Source organism: Desmodus rotundus, chromosome 6 (assembly GCF_022682495.2).
Source record: "Desmodus rotundus isolate HL8 chromosome 6, HLdesRot8A.1, whole genome shotgun sequence".
Lineage (NCBI taxonomy): Eukaryota > Metazoa > Chordata > Mammalia > Chiroptera > Phyllostomidae > Desmodus > Desmodus rotundus.
The window spans coordinates 111,314,016-111,332,108 of NC_071392.1; the positions used below are offsets into that span (position 1 = coordinate 111,314,016).

Here is an 18,093-nt window from a genome sequence, read left to right on the forward strand (position 1 = left end):
AGAACTTATAAAATATACAAGGAAGATGAGGTAACCATTCTAGGAAAATAACGTGTCTAAGGAAAGAAAATGAAATCATAATATATTATTAGGCTCTGCAGGGAACATTATTTATATGTTCACAGTAAACAGAAATATTGGTTGTTATTTAACTCTAAGCCGTGACCTGACACACACAGGTGGGACCCAGGAGGGGGGGGTGTACTCATCTGTTATAGCAGGAACTCTATGGTGATGATGAATGGTACAGATGAAACAAAAGGTCATCACATTAAAAAAGAAGCGCGAAGGTAAATATACATACAGAATACGCAGCTGACGAGGCTGACAGCAGAGAAGGCTAAGAAGGTGCGGCAGTGGGCTGGGTGGTTTGTTGGAAACCTTTTAGGGCTCTCACTGATCCTTGCCTCCATTCCAATTTTTAAAAGACTATTATTATAAGAAGCTATTAGGTATATACCTCATAACAGTTCCCTGCACACACACAGTGGGTGTGACCTCAAAGATGGGAACTGGCCTAGAGGACGGTGAAAACTGACTCTGAAGCACTCTCTGAATCATCAAAGGGCTTCTTCAGGCCACACCCCGTTGTCAGTGCGTTGCTGGCTCCTTCCCTCTGGATGCTGGGGAGGCCTATCCTTCCTGAATGTTCTGTGGAGGGGCTAACTGGGGACTGGAGCTTTGGCTGAACCAGGCCAGCACAGCGCGTGGCTCCTGGGACTGCCCTGGCACTTCCCACAGCGGCCTGCTTCCAAACCGCTGCTCTCCTATATATCGACCACCTGGGAGTTTAGGTTCCCTGAGTACTTCTAGTTTTCTTGAACTAACTCCTCAGGAGAATTTTTAGAAATAGGTGTGGTATAGATAGAAACATGATGACTTCTGTCTCACCCATTCACAGTTCCTCCCACCCTGTTGAGGCCCACATAGTAGGCGCTCAGTGCAGAGCTGCTGAAGGCATAATCACGGCACACCAGCACTTCGCCGGGTCCTTCACAAGCACTGCCACACTCAATCCTTACAACATGCTTATGCAGTCAGAGGGTGGATACGCGCCACACGACACAAGGAAATGGAGGCTCACAGTAACCTTTTCAAGGTCACTTCACTAGTAAGGGAAGAACCAGGATTCAAACCCAGGTGTGGCTGACCCCACAGTCTACTCAACTAGCAATGTAGCCATAAACCCTTTCTGGAAAAAGGTTTGGCTAGGTAAATGGATGGATGGAAGAAAGAATGAAAATAAGAGGTGAACTCACAGCTGATCCAAGAAGAGAACCTGAGAGACCCTCCCCACTAGGAGGCTCTGAGGCTATCTGGCCAGAAGGTGGAGAACTAGACGTGTACCCCTTCTCCCCTCATCCCAGGGGGACGTCCTTGTAGCACCCACCTTCTTCAGAGAGGTTGTTCTCTTTGGTCTCCTTGTCCATCTGGCAGCACCAGCCCTCCAGCCGCTCTGTTTCTGCCTGCAGTAGCTTCAAGAACCAGTAGCCATCTCGGCGGCAGGCCCCCGGCTGTGCTGGCTCTGCGGGTGAGCTGGAGGAGGTCTCAAGCCAGGGATCAGGTGGGGGCAGCGATGACGCCTCTAGGGCAGGGTCGCTGTTGTCTCCATAGGAGAGGTTGCGCTTGATCTGGGCAATCTTGGGGGCCTGCCGAGGGCCGGCATCGATGCTGATGGAGTTGGGGTGTGGGGTACAGTCTGGGAGGCTCCTCTCAGATGACTTACAGCTTGAGTCATTGGCGTCCTGGGTGTCTGAGTCGGTGTCCCGTCGGGAGGACATGCTGTGAGAGGGGGCACTGCTTCTGTGGGTGTGGGGTGGTGTGGGGTGGGGACAGGAAGAGGTGAAAGTCACTAAGAGGGCCAAAGATCAGAGGCCACCCCAACCGGACACACGGGAGACAGAGAAACGGATGCATCATCTGCTCACCATGCGCCTGAAGCAGGTCCCACAGCCCCATCTCATTCTCTGCTCAGCCCTGGCTCTGCCCCACCCCACCCACACCCACACGCATACACACACACAGACAAGGTCATAAGGTTGCCTGTTTACTGCAGTGGGGCCAGGAAGACCACCAGCATCGGGGTAGCTCATGTCTCAGCCTGGCCTTGACCCCCTGCGGGCTGATTCATCTCACAGAGCAACTGCTCATTTGCCCGCCCGCCTGCCTGCCCAGCCTCCCATGCCTGGGCCACAGCCCACACCCCAACCCAGCTTGGTTAATAGAAATCCAGCAAGGAGAAGTGGGTTAGGGAGAGCAGGAGGAGAAGGCACAAGGGAGGAGAGAGCAGAGGAAGGAAGAGGAGAGGGGAGAAGCAGCCACCACCTCTGTACGACTTACCGCCAGTCGTCCTCTACCTGAACCCCGATGGACTGGAATTTGGTAGCGGGACTGGGCTCCTCTTTTGGCACTGGCTGAATGCAGTCAACCTTATTGAAGGACAATGACAGCAACGGCACAGAGACAAAGACAAAAATAAAAAACAAACACCACACTTGCTGCTGAAATTCACATTAGTGGGACGACGCAAACGGACGTGTGGACAGACAAACACGAGGCATGCGGACACTGCACGTGGGCCCGAGGCCAGACCAGGTTAAGCCGGGCACTGCTCATTCGCGCGGAGGCGGGCGGGCAGGTGGGCGGGAGGTGGGATGGGGTGGAGATGACTGGCTTTCCCTACTCTGAGGAGGGTGCCATCACATCGATCGCTTTGGGTCCGTTGTCCTCCGAGAGGTGGGAACCGTTCCTTCTAGTCCTCTCCTTTACACGCATCAGAGAAGAAAAAAAAAGGACGACGGAAGAGAAAGAAAACACACACACACAAAGCCACAGCCGTTATCTGGTGTAGTTGAAGACGGGGCTGTCTCGAGGTCAGTCCCCCAACCCTGCAGCTGAAGAACAGGCTGGAGGCGCCTGTACTAGAGGCAAAGCTTGGACAGTGAGTAGCTCTGGATCTGAAAACTGCCACCAAGGCAAAGCTGGCAAAGTCCCTCGGATGCCATCCCTGGGCCTTGGTCACACTTGGCTGAGATTATCTTCAGCACTGATGGGCCTGGGGAACAATAGCAAGGACCAGGACCAGGGTCAAGTGCAAAGCCAGCACTTTCTCTATACTTGTGAAAAGGAAGGAAACATGGCAACTACGATGCCTTGCACCTGCCTTTTTTCTGGGAAAGGTGTGTGGCCGTGGAGCAGCCCGGCCAGCCCTTCCACGTTGCTCATGAATGAGGGAGAACCTACGCTTGACCTAGGGCTTGAGGCACAAAGTGGTGGGACAAGGGTTGTCAGGCTATCTTTGGAAACTGAGGACTCTTTAGTCTCTTGGCTGTAGAGCAGCAGCAGGGGCCGGAGGAGCTTTCTGGGGCTGGGGACCGAGCACCAGGCTCCTCCTCGACATGGGGATATAGCCACATTTCTCCCTCAGCAAGCTGCTCAGGAAATGCGGCATCACTGGACAGGAGCGTGAAATGGGAGTGGAGGTGAACCTGGGGAAGGGGAAGCCCACGGTTGGCCCAAGAACCTTGAGTTCTTATCCCCATGTAAATTTCTGGGCAAAATCAAGGATTGAGCCTAACTCTCCTTCAGACCTTCTGGAAAGATAAGAGCATCTGGTTTAGCCAGGAGAGAGTGGGGCCGCCCAAACAAAGACCCTGGGTGGCCAGGACCAAGAGCCAGAGACTAGGCTACTTCCTGTGTTCCTAGGAATCCCTCCTGGAACATGGTACAGGGCAGGGGCTGGAAACCTCATGAAGGAGCCCAGAAAACAGAGGTGTCTCCTGGTCAACTTTCTCCTTATATATGTGGGAAAACTGAAGTCCAGAGCTGCCTCTTGGAGGAAAAAATTTTAGGCAAGTGCAAGAAATTGGCGAGTGAGCCCTTCATGCTCCATGTTCCTTCTGCATTCTACTGCTTTGTCATTTACTTAGCTGTGTCCAATGGCTCAGGAGCAGCTAGGAAAATGCAGATCCCTTCCAACCTAAGGCAATCTTAGATCCCCAAGCCACAATACACAATGCCTTGATCTCTTTCATTGCTCCTTGGGGTTGCTGGGTGTTCCACCTCCCCCAAGACCTTAGCCCCATGTAGCTGCCTTCATTCTCTGCCAAGTGTGCTCCACTTTAGCCTGGAAGTCTAGCCAGGGCAGGGAGAATCCTCTCAATCTGGATTTAGAGCAACTTTTGTAAACTGCAGGGCAAGGCCCAAGTTTTCCCAGCTCTGCTAATAAAAACACAGCACTGATGCTGAGTGCATGCAGGAAGGGCAGTGAAGCAGCGGAGGGGAAGCTGGCACCTTCCCTGCTGTGTGTCATGGCCATGGGCGCTCAGTTGAGTTGGGCTTCCAGGAGGGTCTGCTAGCTTTGGCTACTTGGTCCTGGGGAGCTATATCCCTGGATCCTTTCCCATGGAAGGAGACATCTGGAACAGTATCACACTTCACAACTTGACGTGGGCCTGGTGCCTTGATCCACCTACCTGTCCCCAAGGCCTGAGAGGGCTCTGGGCAAAGTTCCCCTCGAACAACCCCCATGGTTCAAGGGCCCTGGGTCCTGGGCCCCTGGCCCATCCGCGTCTATGCTCCACGCTGCTCCCACCGCCAAGCGGGGCTGTGGCCTCCGCACCCGAGCTGACCTTGGATTAGAGAACTGTTAGGCCAGACCCGCCTCCCACGTATCGGCTGGCAGGGCAAAAGGTGAAGTGGACAGACAGACAGTGGACAAACAGTGGACAAGAAATGGCTGGCTGAGTGTAACTACATTCATTGGGATGACCCATTGGAGGAGCAGGGACAGGTACCCACAGTTGCAGACTTTGCAGCAGGTGTGGGCAAACATAAGGAAGGTGTGGCTAGGGGTGGAATTTGGTTTATTTGGGACTGATCCCCCCAAATATAAGGATCGATCACTTTTGCCCAGGAGACCTAGTGGGCCTCTGCCAGATGTAATTACACGCAGACAGATGTACGGAGCGAGCTGAGGACACAGAGTGCAAAAGGGCCTACTTGTATTCCTATAGATGACAATTTCCTTTTGGGGATGGCCTCAAGGTGGGATTCAGAGCTGGTCAGCGTCCCCTGTTCACTCTTCAGAGTTGCATGCTTTGGAGGTGGTTCTGGGGTCTCAGAGGCTGGGGTGATTCTGCCTCGTGTCACGCTGGGTGGTCGGGTACTGCTGTCCAGGCTGTCCGATGAGTTGCTCAGGCCTGACTGGCTTGTCACCTCGCTTTTGTGGTCCTGGCTGTCCAGGTAGGTATCCTGGGCAGACTCAGTACTGCTCTGGACCGTGACTGAGATAAACGGCTTTGATGTGGTGCGCGGAGGGACCGGTGGCGGGGTCTTCTTATATGCCACTAGGCACGATGAACCTGTAGGTGGGTGAGAGAAGGGCAGGGGAGAAGGTGAGGCCCCCACTCTCTTAATCCCCTTTCAAGTCTGAGGCCCTACCTGATCCGGCCCTAACTCTGGCCTTAGCCACTCCCTCAGCAGGGATTTCTGGAGCAGGAGAATGAGGGTCAGACACAGCAATGACCAAGACAGACAGACACAGGCCCTGGCCACCCTCATGTGAGGCTGAGGCCAAGGCCAAGTCTAGTGGGGGATGCCAACATGGACCAAAGACACCCTCCACCTCATAGTCACACACAAAGGTATTGTCCAGCTGGGACATGGTCTAAAAGGTAAAGTTCATGGTGCCACAGGCTGTGACAGAGCCTGATCCATGATAGGGGAGGCAGTGACTGCTATCCAACAATACTGAACTTTCTTTCCTCAGGGCTCACTGAGACCTACCGCTCCTCTCCTTCCACTCTACCTTCCCTCTACCCTTGTTCCCTCTACTTGGATGTCCCCTCCATGTCTGATCAGAGACCAACATATCCTTCAGGGCCCAGCTAACTCTTTCCCCATCCTGCCCTTCCAACCCCAGTTCCCTCATTATGTGAAAACCCGACATACCAGTCTGCCTCCCTCAATATTCCATCAGGCCTGGTCTGACTCCCCGTTCTCCACCAAGACGCAGGGAAGCAAGACCTGCCATAGGTGGGAGTTGAGGTTATCCCTGAACCCCATTCCCAGCCTGGCCTGGGGGTAGCTCACAGCACGGGCACAGAATACCAAAGGCCCGCAGGCTGGCTTCTTAATGCTGAAACTTTTTGCCTGAAATGGAAGGTGCTGTTTGTTTTTTTTAAGAAAATAATTTTTTTAAGGTTTATTTTATTCTCATTCAAGGACAAGTTCATGGATTTTTAGGGTGGGGGGGAAGAGAGAAGGAAACATTGACGTGAGAGAGAAACATTGACTGGCTGCTTCCCATGCACGTCCCAACCGGGGATGGAGCCTGCAACCCAGACATATGCCCTGACCGGGAATTGAATCGGCAACCCTTTGGTGAACTGGACGATGCTCCAACCAACTGAGCCACACCATCCAGGGCTGGAGGGTGCTTGTCAAACAGCAGTAGCCTCTTGCTGTAAGGGGCTGGGTCAGACCCAACAGCTTTTCTCAGCAACTTAACTCCAACTGCCTTTTTCCCAGTGAGGACTGAAAGAAGCCTGTACCTGGGTCTGGGCCCAGGCTTGGAGCGGGAGCCAGATGAGTGAGTTTAAGCCTTGCCTTTGAAGGGTGACCAGTTACTGAGATGGTAACGGCCAGAGGGAAATCCACAAAACGTGGCCCCATGCCACAGGGGCTATGGACAACTCACAGAACCTGTCCACCTAGCCCTGGCCGGCTGCTCGGCTGGTGACAGCACCATCACAACACAGCAAGGTTGTACGTCTGGTCCCAGGTCAGGGCACGTACAGGAAATAACCAAAGAACGCATAAATAAGTGAAACAACAAATGGATGTCTCTCTCTCCTCCCCTTCTCTCTAAAAATCTATAAATGAAATTAATCCCCTCCCAAAGAAGAAGAATCTATCCATCTGTCACTGGGTTATCACTAAACAAACCTAACAGAATGGCTAAAATAAAAACGGTGACAACAAACACTAGCGAAGACGTAGAGAAACTGAATCATGCATACACTGCTGGTGGAAATGTAAAGTGATATAATCACCCTGGAAAACAGTTTGGCAGTTTCTTTTAAAATTAAACATACAATTACCATACAACCCAGCCATGTACTCTTGGGCATTCATTGCATAGAAAGGTAACATGTTCACAAAAACATGAATGTTCGTGACAGCTCTACTTGTAATCACCCCAAACTGGGAACAACCTAGGCAGTCTTCAGTGGGTGAATGGTGAGTAAACTGTGGCACATCCGGCTACGGAATACTGCTCAGCAATAAAGAGAAATGAACTACTGATAGAAGCAACGACTTGGAGGAATCTCAAGTGAATTATGCCAAGTGGAAAAAGCCATCTCAGAAAGTCAGGTACTATATGATTCTATTTAAAAAACATTCTTGAAATCACCTAATTATAAAGATGGGAAACAAACTGGTGGTTGGTGAGGAGGCGAGGGGAAGGAGGTGGTCGGGAGGCCTGGAGGGGTATGGGTGTGGTTATAAGACAATGAGGAGGAACCCTTGCCTGTGGGTAATTGATGGAACTGTTGTATCTTGACAGTAGATACAAGAACCTACACATGAAATGCAACTGCAAACACTGAACACAGGCACACAGAGTGATTACACAGGCTGTATCCCAGGGGTTAAGCTCAGAAAGGCCCAGGGCTGGTATGGCTCCTACTGGTTTCTGGTGCAGAGGGAGCTAGACCTGGGGGTGAGGGAGGAGCCAACATTGTACCACTCCCCAGTCACTGGTGGGGAGGATGGGCTGGTTCTCTGACTAGCCAAGGAGCAGTTTCCCCCAAGAGCAGTCCCCTGAAGCCAGTGGCCAGCAATGTCCAGCAGAGACAGGACTCACTGGAGATTTCAGGAACTGTTTTGGCATAAATATCCCCAAGGAAGTGGGGCTTCTCTAGTATTTTCTGCTCTAGATCAGAAGTGTGAAGCCCTAATCTGCTCAAAAGGTTTATGGGGGGAATACCCTCCCAAAGGGGACAGCAGTGAGTACGAGGAGCAAGAGCCGGGCTCTAGGCCTGGCTGAGGCAGTGTCTCTAGCTGTGGGGTAGGGCTGACACTGGCTTAGAGAGGTCTCTGAGTGTAGGGATCTGTGTGGAAGAGGTAACCCCCCACCCCAGGAGGCAATGGGGTTGCCCACAGCCAGGGGTCTGGACTGAGGACTAACCTTCCAACCTCACTCTCCGGATTGTCTAGGCCCAAACCCTGCTGCCGCATTCTCAGAGGCCCTGAGCCCTGGCTGAGGCAGCCACTGTTAGAGGGAACGTACTCTAGCAAGAGGCCAGGCCAGATGGCTAGATGTGATAAGAGGAAAAGTGAACTTATCTTGGATTCTCTATGTCTCCCGGGGCCATAGGTCACAGCCAGATAAGCAGTGTGACTAACAGAAAGGATCTCTGGGCCTATGGGCTCCCCTCCTGACAGGTATCCTCAGCTCTTGAGCACCTGTTTCCCCCAGGGCAGGGGGGTTGGGACCTGACTGCAAAGGATGCCCCTCATTTCCCATGTGTGACATGCTAGTCACTTTCCCCGTCCCTTCCAACTTTGTGCTCCTCCCACTCTGTTTCTCATACCCAACACACTTCTCCTACCTCAAGTACTTTATCCATGTGGTTCCTTCTGCCTGGAAAGCTCCTCTCACCTCCTAACTTTTTAAATGTCACACCCTCAGAGGCCTCCCTTGACAGCCCTCTACCTTCTTATCACCCAGGATCTCCATCAGAGGCCTACTGTGTTTGTTTTAGCTCATTTAGGGATTTGACTTGGTGGGGGGACTGTCTGTCTTGGCATAGCAGGTCTTTTCATGGGCCCAGGGTAATACATCAAGCAAACAAAGCTCTCAATAAATACTTATTGAATGAGAAAAATGAACATCATTACTATAAAACCACTCCCCCCAATGCCAAAAATCACTATTATTTAGCCATAGTGAAGGCTCCCAACTTTAGCATCCAAGGTTCTAGCCCCCTCCGAAATGTGGAGCCCTTTTAGCTTGGTCCTACACACCCATCCGTGCAGTTTCAACCCCTGCCCTTCCACTCCCCAGCATGCCCCTTGCAGCGTCAGAACCAAGTGCACACTTTCCCAAACACACCTCACTCTTCATGCACCCAAGCTTTTGCACATGCACTTGTTTCTGCCAGAATCCCTGTCATGTCCTCTCTGCTTCTCACCCTCCAGCTAGTCTCTTCACTCTCAGTTCTTTCTGGCCTAGGCAGCCTGCCCCTCTCCTTTCTCTGTGGATCAGCTGGAGCACTCCAGGCTGTGGCCATGATTCCAAAGACTTTGAAAGTGTGTCCCACGTGTTGTCGGTGGCCCAGTGCCCAGCCTAGGGAGCACACAACCATCACTTGCCAATTCAACTTTCAAGACCCAAGATGTTGGACCTGGCCAGCCCTGCACCCTCCAACATGCGACTGTGGCCCTCCCTGCCTTAGGGAGATGTTCTGTGTGCCACAGCTAACTGCATGGCACATGGGTCCAACTCTCTGTCATTCACTCTGGAAGACTTTCAGATTGCCTGGGAAGCTTAGAGGCGAGCGTCCCTCCAGTGTGACCGTCTCCAGCTGGTCCTTGTGCATATTTTCAAAGATCCTGAGGGAAGCACCCTGGAGCCACAGCAGCATGTGCAGTGACCCCACTCCCAGGAGCTGTGTGCTTCTTCGACCCCACGTTGACCATGCCAGTCCCTCATGCCGAGGCCCAGACAGAAGCCAACTGTGTGATGCCTCCTCCATGCAAACTGCCCTGGCCCAGACACACAGCCCAGCCTCCCTGCCTCATAGTGCACACGTGCTTGCTTCTTCTAAAGTAGAAGCTCCCTTTGTCTCGGTCCTGCTTTCTGCCTCAAGATTCTTATCCAGCAAACTCCATTTACTAGGTCAGAATGAATTTGTCTCTGCATTTTGCTTTTTAATGTCGAGGTGTGTAAGATGGTTAAACAGAGCTTCAGACGTTCAGAAGAGTGGCTGGGATGGAGGGCTGAAGAGACGGCCTAGAACAGGAATGGATGCAGGAGACCACAGACAGTGTGGGAGCCACGGCAGCAGCCTTTACAGAAGAGGCAGTGGGCCCCAGTCAAGGCCCCACATGAAGGGGCAGAGGTGGACTGAGAGCCAGAACCCCCTAAACTCTCTCTGCTGCCTCTGCCAACCTTGTCAGGGGAAGGGCTGAGGACCTTTAAGATCCCATTCCCTCTTTCACTGTGTAACCTGTCAAACCACACAGCTAAATCAAGCAACTCGCTTGTATACTTGATCCTACACACCCAGAACTCAAGGCTCCCACCCACCCATCCAACTTCAACTTCCTCCCTCCTTCCCTCTGCATCTTCCCCCAAAGCAGGGGAAACTGGGAAAAATTTCAAGTAGCTAGGTCAGCATCAGGGATGGACTGCCTTCTCAGAGCCACTTCCCCGTTGGCAGCCTATGTGATCCCCACTTTTCTACTGTGTCAGTCTGGAAGTCACCTCCCTTGCTGTGCCTTAAGAGTTAGCTTAAAGTTATCAAACTTTAATTTCAAACTCCGGCAAAAAGAACTGAGAGCAGCTCTTGTCTCAACATTCTCTTGGGGACCCTCCAGCACTCCCCAACAATAGGTGCTCCCTAACTGCCTCTCTCATCCTTCTCTCTCCCACCGATGTAGTGTCATTTTTCCCTACCCCACCAACCAATGCAGCTACCACGGGCCCCCCAGCCTCTTGCCCTGCCATTCCTGCCCCTTCTCCGCCTCTCCCAGATGTTTGTGGAATCCAGCCACGTCACTGCTTTGTCTGAAATTTTTCAATGCTGCCACAACCCACTCAGTAGACTTGGAACAAACACTTCAGGGGCATTCAGGGCACCCAGAATCTGCACCTGCCTCGGACCCCAAAGTCCATGGGAGCCAGTCAGAAAGGTGGCAGGCTGAGGAAGACAAAAATGCAAAGCTCAGGAAGCCCTGGCCTATCTCAGAGCCTTATCTGGGAGCCAGGATGTACTCTTATGTGTACTGGTTCCAATGCCGACAGGGGGCCTTTACTGAGAGCACTGATGGGAAGGCACAGTCGATTCTCGTTACTCACAATTCTTTATCTATGAATTCATCTACTTGCTAGAATTTCTTTGTGACCCCCAAATCCATACTCAGGCTTTCCACAGTCACTCACAGACATGTGTGCAAGCCTGCAAATTTGAGTCACCCAATTCACAGGTTCCCACGTGAGGCTGAACTAAGTGATGATTTGTTCAGCTCTCATGCTATAAGCATGTGTCCTTTTCCTGGTCTCTCTAGTGCTGTGCTTTTCACAATTTGGGCTTTTTGTTGTAATTTCTCTGTTTAAAATGACTCCCAAGTGTAGTGCTGCAGTGCTATCTAGTGTCCCTAAGTGGAAGAGGGCTGTGATGTGCCTTACAAAGAAAATACGTGTGTTAGATATGCTTTATTCAGGCGTGACTTATAGTACTGTTGGCTGAGTTCAGTGTTAATAAATCAACATGTTAAGTAAGGTACCTTTAAACAGAAACATAAAACAAAGTTATGTTTTGAGTGGTTGGTGAAAATGTGAACAGAGGCTTGTAGGGACCCTGCATTTCCCTTAGGAGCCATGGTTTGGCATTTGCTAACTGTGTAAGACCTTATGAACACGACTGTGACTGAGAATTGACGGTACTTTAGCCCACGGAACCCTCCAAATGGGTATGCGTGAGGCAGGTCTGTCATCACCCCACTTCACACAAGAGGCTCAGAGAGGTGGAGCGACTCATCCTGGCTCACTCCCAGGCCGTGCAGTGTTGGGGCTGGGGTTGGAACTCAGGCTGCCTGAGGGCTGACCACACTACCTGATGCCACGTTTGGTCCAATAACTCAGTGGGGGTCATATGGAGGCAGCAGCCTTGGGTACATGAATTGTTTCACTCAGAAAACGGGGTGAGATACCCAGTGTGCTGGAGCAGGAGCCAAGGAGATGACAGACATGACGGTGCTGTGTAATCATGGGGTGGGTCTCTGTAACTCCTATTACCATGGTTTCTAGGTGAGGGGGAGAGTGATCACCCCCCAGGAAACAGCCTGGGGAACTTTTGTGGAAGACATTGAGGTTGACTGGGTCTAAAAGGATGGAGCAGAGACACTGACTGGCAAGGAAAGGCAGGGCTTTCGGGTGAGGGGATTCCTCTGAGCAAAGGAGCAGGGCAGGACAGCCCAAGATACAGGAAGTCAGATTTGAGCAGGGCACAGCTTGGCAAAGTGGAATTTAGATAATTTAGCTGGTGGAGGGAAGACAGGGACAGAGGCAAGGGGGCCACAGAGAGGGCTGCCTCCTCTCAGACAGGGTTCTTGGCTTCCTGGAGCCACCTGGGCAATGGAAACAGAGAATGGAAAGAATGCAAACAATCTTTCTGCACGCAGAATCCCTCATGAAGTCCTCCCAAACCAGCCTGCAGCCAGAGGATTTTGCAGCACGCAGACCTGACAGGAGCTGGAGGGTGTATCACCTCCGACCCCACTAGCCCGTGTACCAGGCGCTCTGCGTGACGTGCCAAGGCCATCTCACGCTGAGCATGTCCAGCATGAGTCTGAATCCTCTTCCCTCCCACACCAGCCTTGCTCTCCAAGAGGGAACCCCATGCACTCCGTGAGTACTCCAGAAGCCTGGGAATCCCCACCTCCCTCTTCCCACCCCTCCCCACAAAAACACATCTCACAGAGACCTGCTTCCCTCATGCCCACCAGCCAGGTCTAGGCTTCCACTTTCTACCCTCTGGTCTCCTTGTTTTGTCTGTGGCCCAACCCACCCACAATCACCCTCCAAACAGCAGTCTGAGGAATTTTTAAAAATACAGATTGGATTACTTCCTTCCCTTTCTAAAACTATTCAAAGGCTCCCCACTCCACGAAGAGGAGAATCCACACTGCCTGCCTTGGCGTACAGCAGGAACTGGCCCCTGCCCTCCTGGCTCTAGCCTCAGTCCCTGCACTTTCCCTCGCTCATTCCATTCCAGCCTCATCAGCCTCTTGCTGTTCCACAAACACTCCAAACATGCACCTCCCTTAAGGCCTCTGTACCTGCTGTTCCCTGTTTGAAACGATACTCACCCCCTATCTGCATGCTTATTCCTCACCCAGATTTTAGGTCTCAGCTCAGGTGTCATGTTTTCAATGAGGGGCCCCTGACCCCCTAGCTAATGCTGTTATTCTTTCTCTGAGAACCCTGTTTTATTCAAGCACAGATCAACGCTCTGGTTCACTTGTCTTCTGTCTCTCCCACTACCTGAGAGGGGTCCTGAGTCTCTTAATATAGGTCCCCACCCTCAGGGACCTTAACTACCTCACAAAATTAGAGTGCCTTCCCCACACCAGGCCCAATACGTGGCTGGGCTCAGTATTTATTGAGCGAATGAACAAATCCATTTGACAGCTGGGTAAAACAAGGCCCAAGGAAACTGAATGGTTTACTCCTGACTCTAAGTTGACATCTAATGCCCTGAGCCAGGGCTTTGAACTCACTTTGAGGTCAGCCTCCAACAAACACACAGAGACACACACACAATCTGGTGGAGGCAGAGCCTTGAGCAACTCTGCTTGAGGTTGGGCATCGAGACTGTGAGAATGAGAGCTCAACAAACCCTAAGCACTGAGCATGAGAAGTTGTCTGAAACACAACCAGTTCTGAAAGGCGGCAGAGAAAGCAAGCAAGCAGTGCTTCCAGCAACGTTTTCTAGGCAAGGCATATCATATGTTTAGATTTAAAAGCATCATTCCTGAGTGAGTCCTGGGCCAGGTGCTACTTTATTCCAGACACAGGCCTAGGAGGGGAGATAATTATCACTGATGTCATATAGATGAGAAGCTTTGCACTTTTAAGAGTGGCAGTGCACAAAAGCTCTGCTCTGGGAGGCCACGGTGCCAGGCTCTAAACTCGACACTGGCCACAGTGGACTGACCACCTGTGTACCTGAACACCTGACACAGGGCCTGTTCCTTCCTCAGCCTTAGTTTTCCCAGCTGTGAAGTAACTGGGCTGGCCCTGAATGGAGGTCACAGTTCAAATGTCTATGGGAGAATGGGCATCTAACCCCTCTGTCCCAAAGCTGCCAGGTGGGGACGTGGGCCCAGCATTCTCAGAACTGCCAAATGTGTGCAAAACCCCAGAAATTTGAACTTTTGAAAAAAATAATAAGACCTCTGAATTTAAAAGTGTAGTTAGTTAATTTAACGTTTTTAAAAACACTGTGCAGATACACGGTCGTCAGCCACCGTGGCCTGTGGCATATGATCTGTGACTGCTGGAGCAGCTGCCCTGGACTTCCCTGCTCCTCCCGAAGCTTCGGCCTCCGCCCTTGCTCCCAGGAAGCCTGTCCGTAAGACCCCCTGCCTTGGAAAGGCAAGAGACCCCTGCGAACCTTGAAACTGAGGCAGCCAGGAGGCGCTTCTGGTGGTGCCTAAGTCTACTTGAGTGAAAGCAGAGAAAGCCCCTTCTGGTTGGCAGGCCAGGTCTGGCTTCAGGCTCTTGGAACCAGGACACAGGTGGCAGAAGAGCCCCATCCGGAGCACAGATGTAGATCCCTCTTCATGGGCCTGGAGCAGCTGCTGGAAAGGGACCTGCTTGGTTGCCAGGGCAACATTCTGTGTCCCTCCAAAGACAGCTGCTCCTTAGGACAGCAGTCCCCAACCTTTTTGGCACCAGGGACCAGTTTCATGGAAGACAATTTTTCCACTGATGGGGATGGGGTGGGGGGAGCTCAGGCAGTAATGTGAGTAATGGGGCTGGCTTGCCCACAGCTCACCTGCTGCTGTGTGGCCCAGTTCCTAACAGGCCCAGGGGTTAAGCATTTTTCATACCCTAGTTGGGGTCAAGGGTGTAAGGGGTTAAGCCATGCCCTCCAGGTGGACCCCACAGTTCAGGTCAGGTGATTCTCAGAGGATGGGGAGCTGCTCACCCAGAGACTTCACAAGCTGCAGAGCATCACATCTGACTGAGGACTGGCCATGAACTGACCTTGCATTAAGTGCTTTAATTGCATCAGCTCATCAACTCTTCACCAGGCTTATCATTTCCGTTTCAAAGAGGAGACTCTGAGAGAAGTGACTAGCCTAAGGTCACAAGCCAGGATTTGAGTTCAGCCTTTCTGATTGAGAGCCAGCACTGTTGGCTACTTCACCGCACTGCCCAGGGCTAGATCTGGGTGCCACCTAGCAGGGCCTGGTTGAGATCTTGGCCAGGCCAGTTCTCTAGTCAGGGCTACATGGGCCCCGTCCCTGGGTTTGACGATTTCCTCTGAGTTACACGACGGCAGCCCCTGTGTCTGCTGGCCATGGGGGTAGAGGCCTGGTGCTTCCTGGACCAGAACCTGAGCACATGGAAGAGAAAGGTGCTCTGTCCTACCTGTGACCTCTGCTACTTATTGCCCTTCCTCAGGCCCTTCTTCAGATGCGTGGTTCCAGACACTCTCACCAGAAACACCAAAACCCCTGATAGGCGTTTCCCAGTCACCTAGGACTTCCCCAGCTTGGCTAAGACTCACTACAACCTCTAAGTAAGGCTCAGAGAGGTGAGGCCACTTGTTCTAGGTCACACAACTGGGTGATGGGCACTGAGATTGGGATGAGTATGTGAAGCTTCCAAATACCAGGGCTAGAGGGGTGGTTCTAGGAGACAGTCACTCCACTGATTTTCAAACCAGGTTTTGGGAGTCCTCAAAGGGCCTGGGGGAAGGCTTTTTGACTCCCACCTACTCCAGGTTCTTGGGAGCAGCTCCATTTTCCTTTTTAAATCCATATGGAATTTCCAAATGGTATTTTGAGATCTACTGGCCTAATCTGACCTCCTCATAGTACATACAAGAAAACAGAGGATCAGAAAGGCAAGCGCAGAGTTGGGGCCCTCGCCTGGGGCTGAGTGTGGTGTGTTCCCTGTTCCCCCCACAATGAGGAAAGAAGATGCTTCAGGTTCTCCAGCCTGGAACTCCAGAGTTCAGGAAGGCATCCACCTGCGAGGCCCGTCTCCTCCAGCCCACGACCAGTGGTCCCCAAATAGTATGCAGTTTCTCAAAAACCAACACCTACTACAACTATATCCAATAAGGGGCCTGTCAGGCAACATTTACACTTCGCCCATTCTGTGTTGGAATCTGCCACAAAGATCGTCTTATTTATCCTTAGAGACCCATTGGTGGAGTTGGCTCTGCCAGCAGCTCTGCTCAGGGGCCCCTGCCCTACCCCCCAGGACACCTTATTACCACCACCCCTGGGAGTCCAAGCTTAAGAGATGCCAGCTTCCAAGCTGTGGTTATTGAGTCATGATTTTCTCGTATGTTAAAGCTATAACCACTAGCAGTGGGAGCTTGACGAATTGGAGAAGATGGGCAGAGTTACTGGCTGCTATGGCTCCAGTCCAATGCAAAAACTTGATGTTTACAGCCCCTGTATGACTTGGTGGGGGGCAGTGGGTGGTGGTGGGTGAAGAATGCAAGATTTGGCTTTTCAAATACTGGTCCTAACATGTGGACCTGTGGCTGCCTTTCAAAAGCCCTGTGGTTCCAGGAGCTTAGCCTGGTAAGTACTACTTAGAGGAGTCTCAAAAACACCACCCTCACTTCTAGAGGGCTGACATCAAACCCTGGTGATGGGTCGCAAAAGCCTGGCTTTGTACAAGTTGTTACAGGCCCCTGTGTCCAGTGTGCAAAGCAAGACACTACCAGATCCTGCACACCTTGATTGCTGGCTCATTTCATCATTTTGAATGACCAAGTGTATCCCAGAATAGAAAGACAGTGTTAACAGGCTCATTCACTGTGTCTGGAGTGACAGGTGGTGTATCAGGAGACAGAGGTGGAAGCCAAGAACCCCGGGCAGCCAAGAGATGGGATGAAATGAACAGTACAGAATTGAATGGGGAAAACTATGAGTTCAGCTCAGGTCAACACAGGCAATGCTGACAGCCTCAGTGCCCTGTCTGGGCACACAGACATGCCGCATTTTTCAGACTATAAGACGCACAGGACCATAAGACACACCCAGGTTTTAGAGGAGGAAAACAGGAAAAAAAAAAACCCTCGCTCCACCACCGCCCCTTCCCCCCTAATTTGGGGGGGGAGGGGAGGTGCGTCTTATAGTCCAACAAATATGGTAGGAAGCAACAGGGCCTTGTTCTCAGAGCTTATATTAATATCTTGGGTTTAGGATCCCAAGGAAGACAATTAAAAAAGAAAGTAGCATGTGCGGAAAAAATGCCTTAGCGATTCTTACTGACCACAGACACATGGTCGGAGGCTGCACCAACAGAAAAAGGTGCAGGACCAAGGAGGGGCAGTCTCCACTAAACTCTGGATAATGTGGGTACTGTTGGCGATTCCACACAAGGGACATTGCCAAATTGAAGCCTGATGAGAAGAGGGCAATCCACATGGGGAGAAGTCCCAAATCCACCCAATAATGACAAGGGCTTATTTACAGAGGGGAAGCCACATATTGGGCATTGTGGGAGGGCACTAGGGACCCAGGGGAGGTAGTCCTTGTCCTCAAGAAATTCACAATGAAGTGCAGAAGCCACAATGAAATCCCTCCTCTACTGACTGCGTGTAGCTACGTGGAACAGCACTGCATGAGAAAGCCTGGGACTGACTGAACAAGAGAGCTGTAACTGATTACTTATGCCTGTCACAGATTTGCCACAAAAGGGGTGTGACACATCTACACCATGAGTCACACCTGTCTAACATGAGGATGGGCTTAGACAGACTGGGATAGTGGCCTGGAAGAGGGAGGCGATTCAGGAAGGCATGGCTACTGTCCTCAAATACCCAGAAGAATGTCACACATACAGAGTCCTGGACGTCACACTATAACCAGAGGGCGGACAGGAAGGCGTGGATTGTTAAGGGGCAGCAGATTTTTCTTTCTTCAAAAAATATATATTTTTAGAGAGAAGGGAAGGGAGGGAGAAAGAATGAAAGAAACATTGATATGAGAGACAAACATCAATCAGTTGCTTCTTGAACATGTTCCAACTGGGGACTGAGCCCGCAACCCAGGCATGTACCGACTGGAAATTGAATTAGCAACCTTTTGCTTTGTGGGACGACGCCC

General features: G+C 51.6%; 1 protein-coding gene across 2 annotated transcripts in view; it reads right to left on the reverse strand.

Annotated features, from left to right (window-relative positions):
* Positions 1 to 18,093, reverse strand: part of DLGAP4 (DLG associated protein 4) — a 131,375-nt gene that overhangs the window by 19,549 nt on the left and 93,733 nt on the right. For both annotated transcript variants that reach the window (XM_053926224.2, XM_053926225.1), the window contains 3 exons: positions 5,002 to 5,363; positions 2,341 to 2,429; positions 1,391 to 1,803 (listed from right to left, as the gene is read on the reverse strand). In XM_053926224.2, the coding sequence (XP_053782199.1) occupies positions 1,391 to 1,803; positions 2,341 to 2,429; positions 5,002 to 5,363 (864 nt within the window). The remainder of the gene's footprint in view (positions 1 to 1,390; positions 1,804 to 2,340; positions 2,430 to 5,001; positions 5,364 to 18,093) is intronic.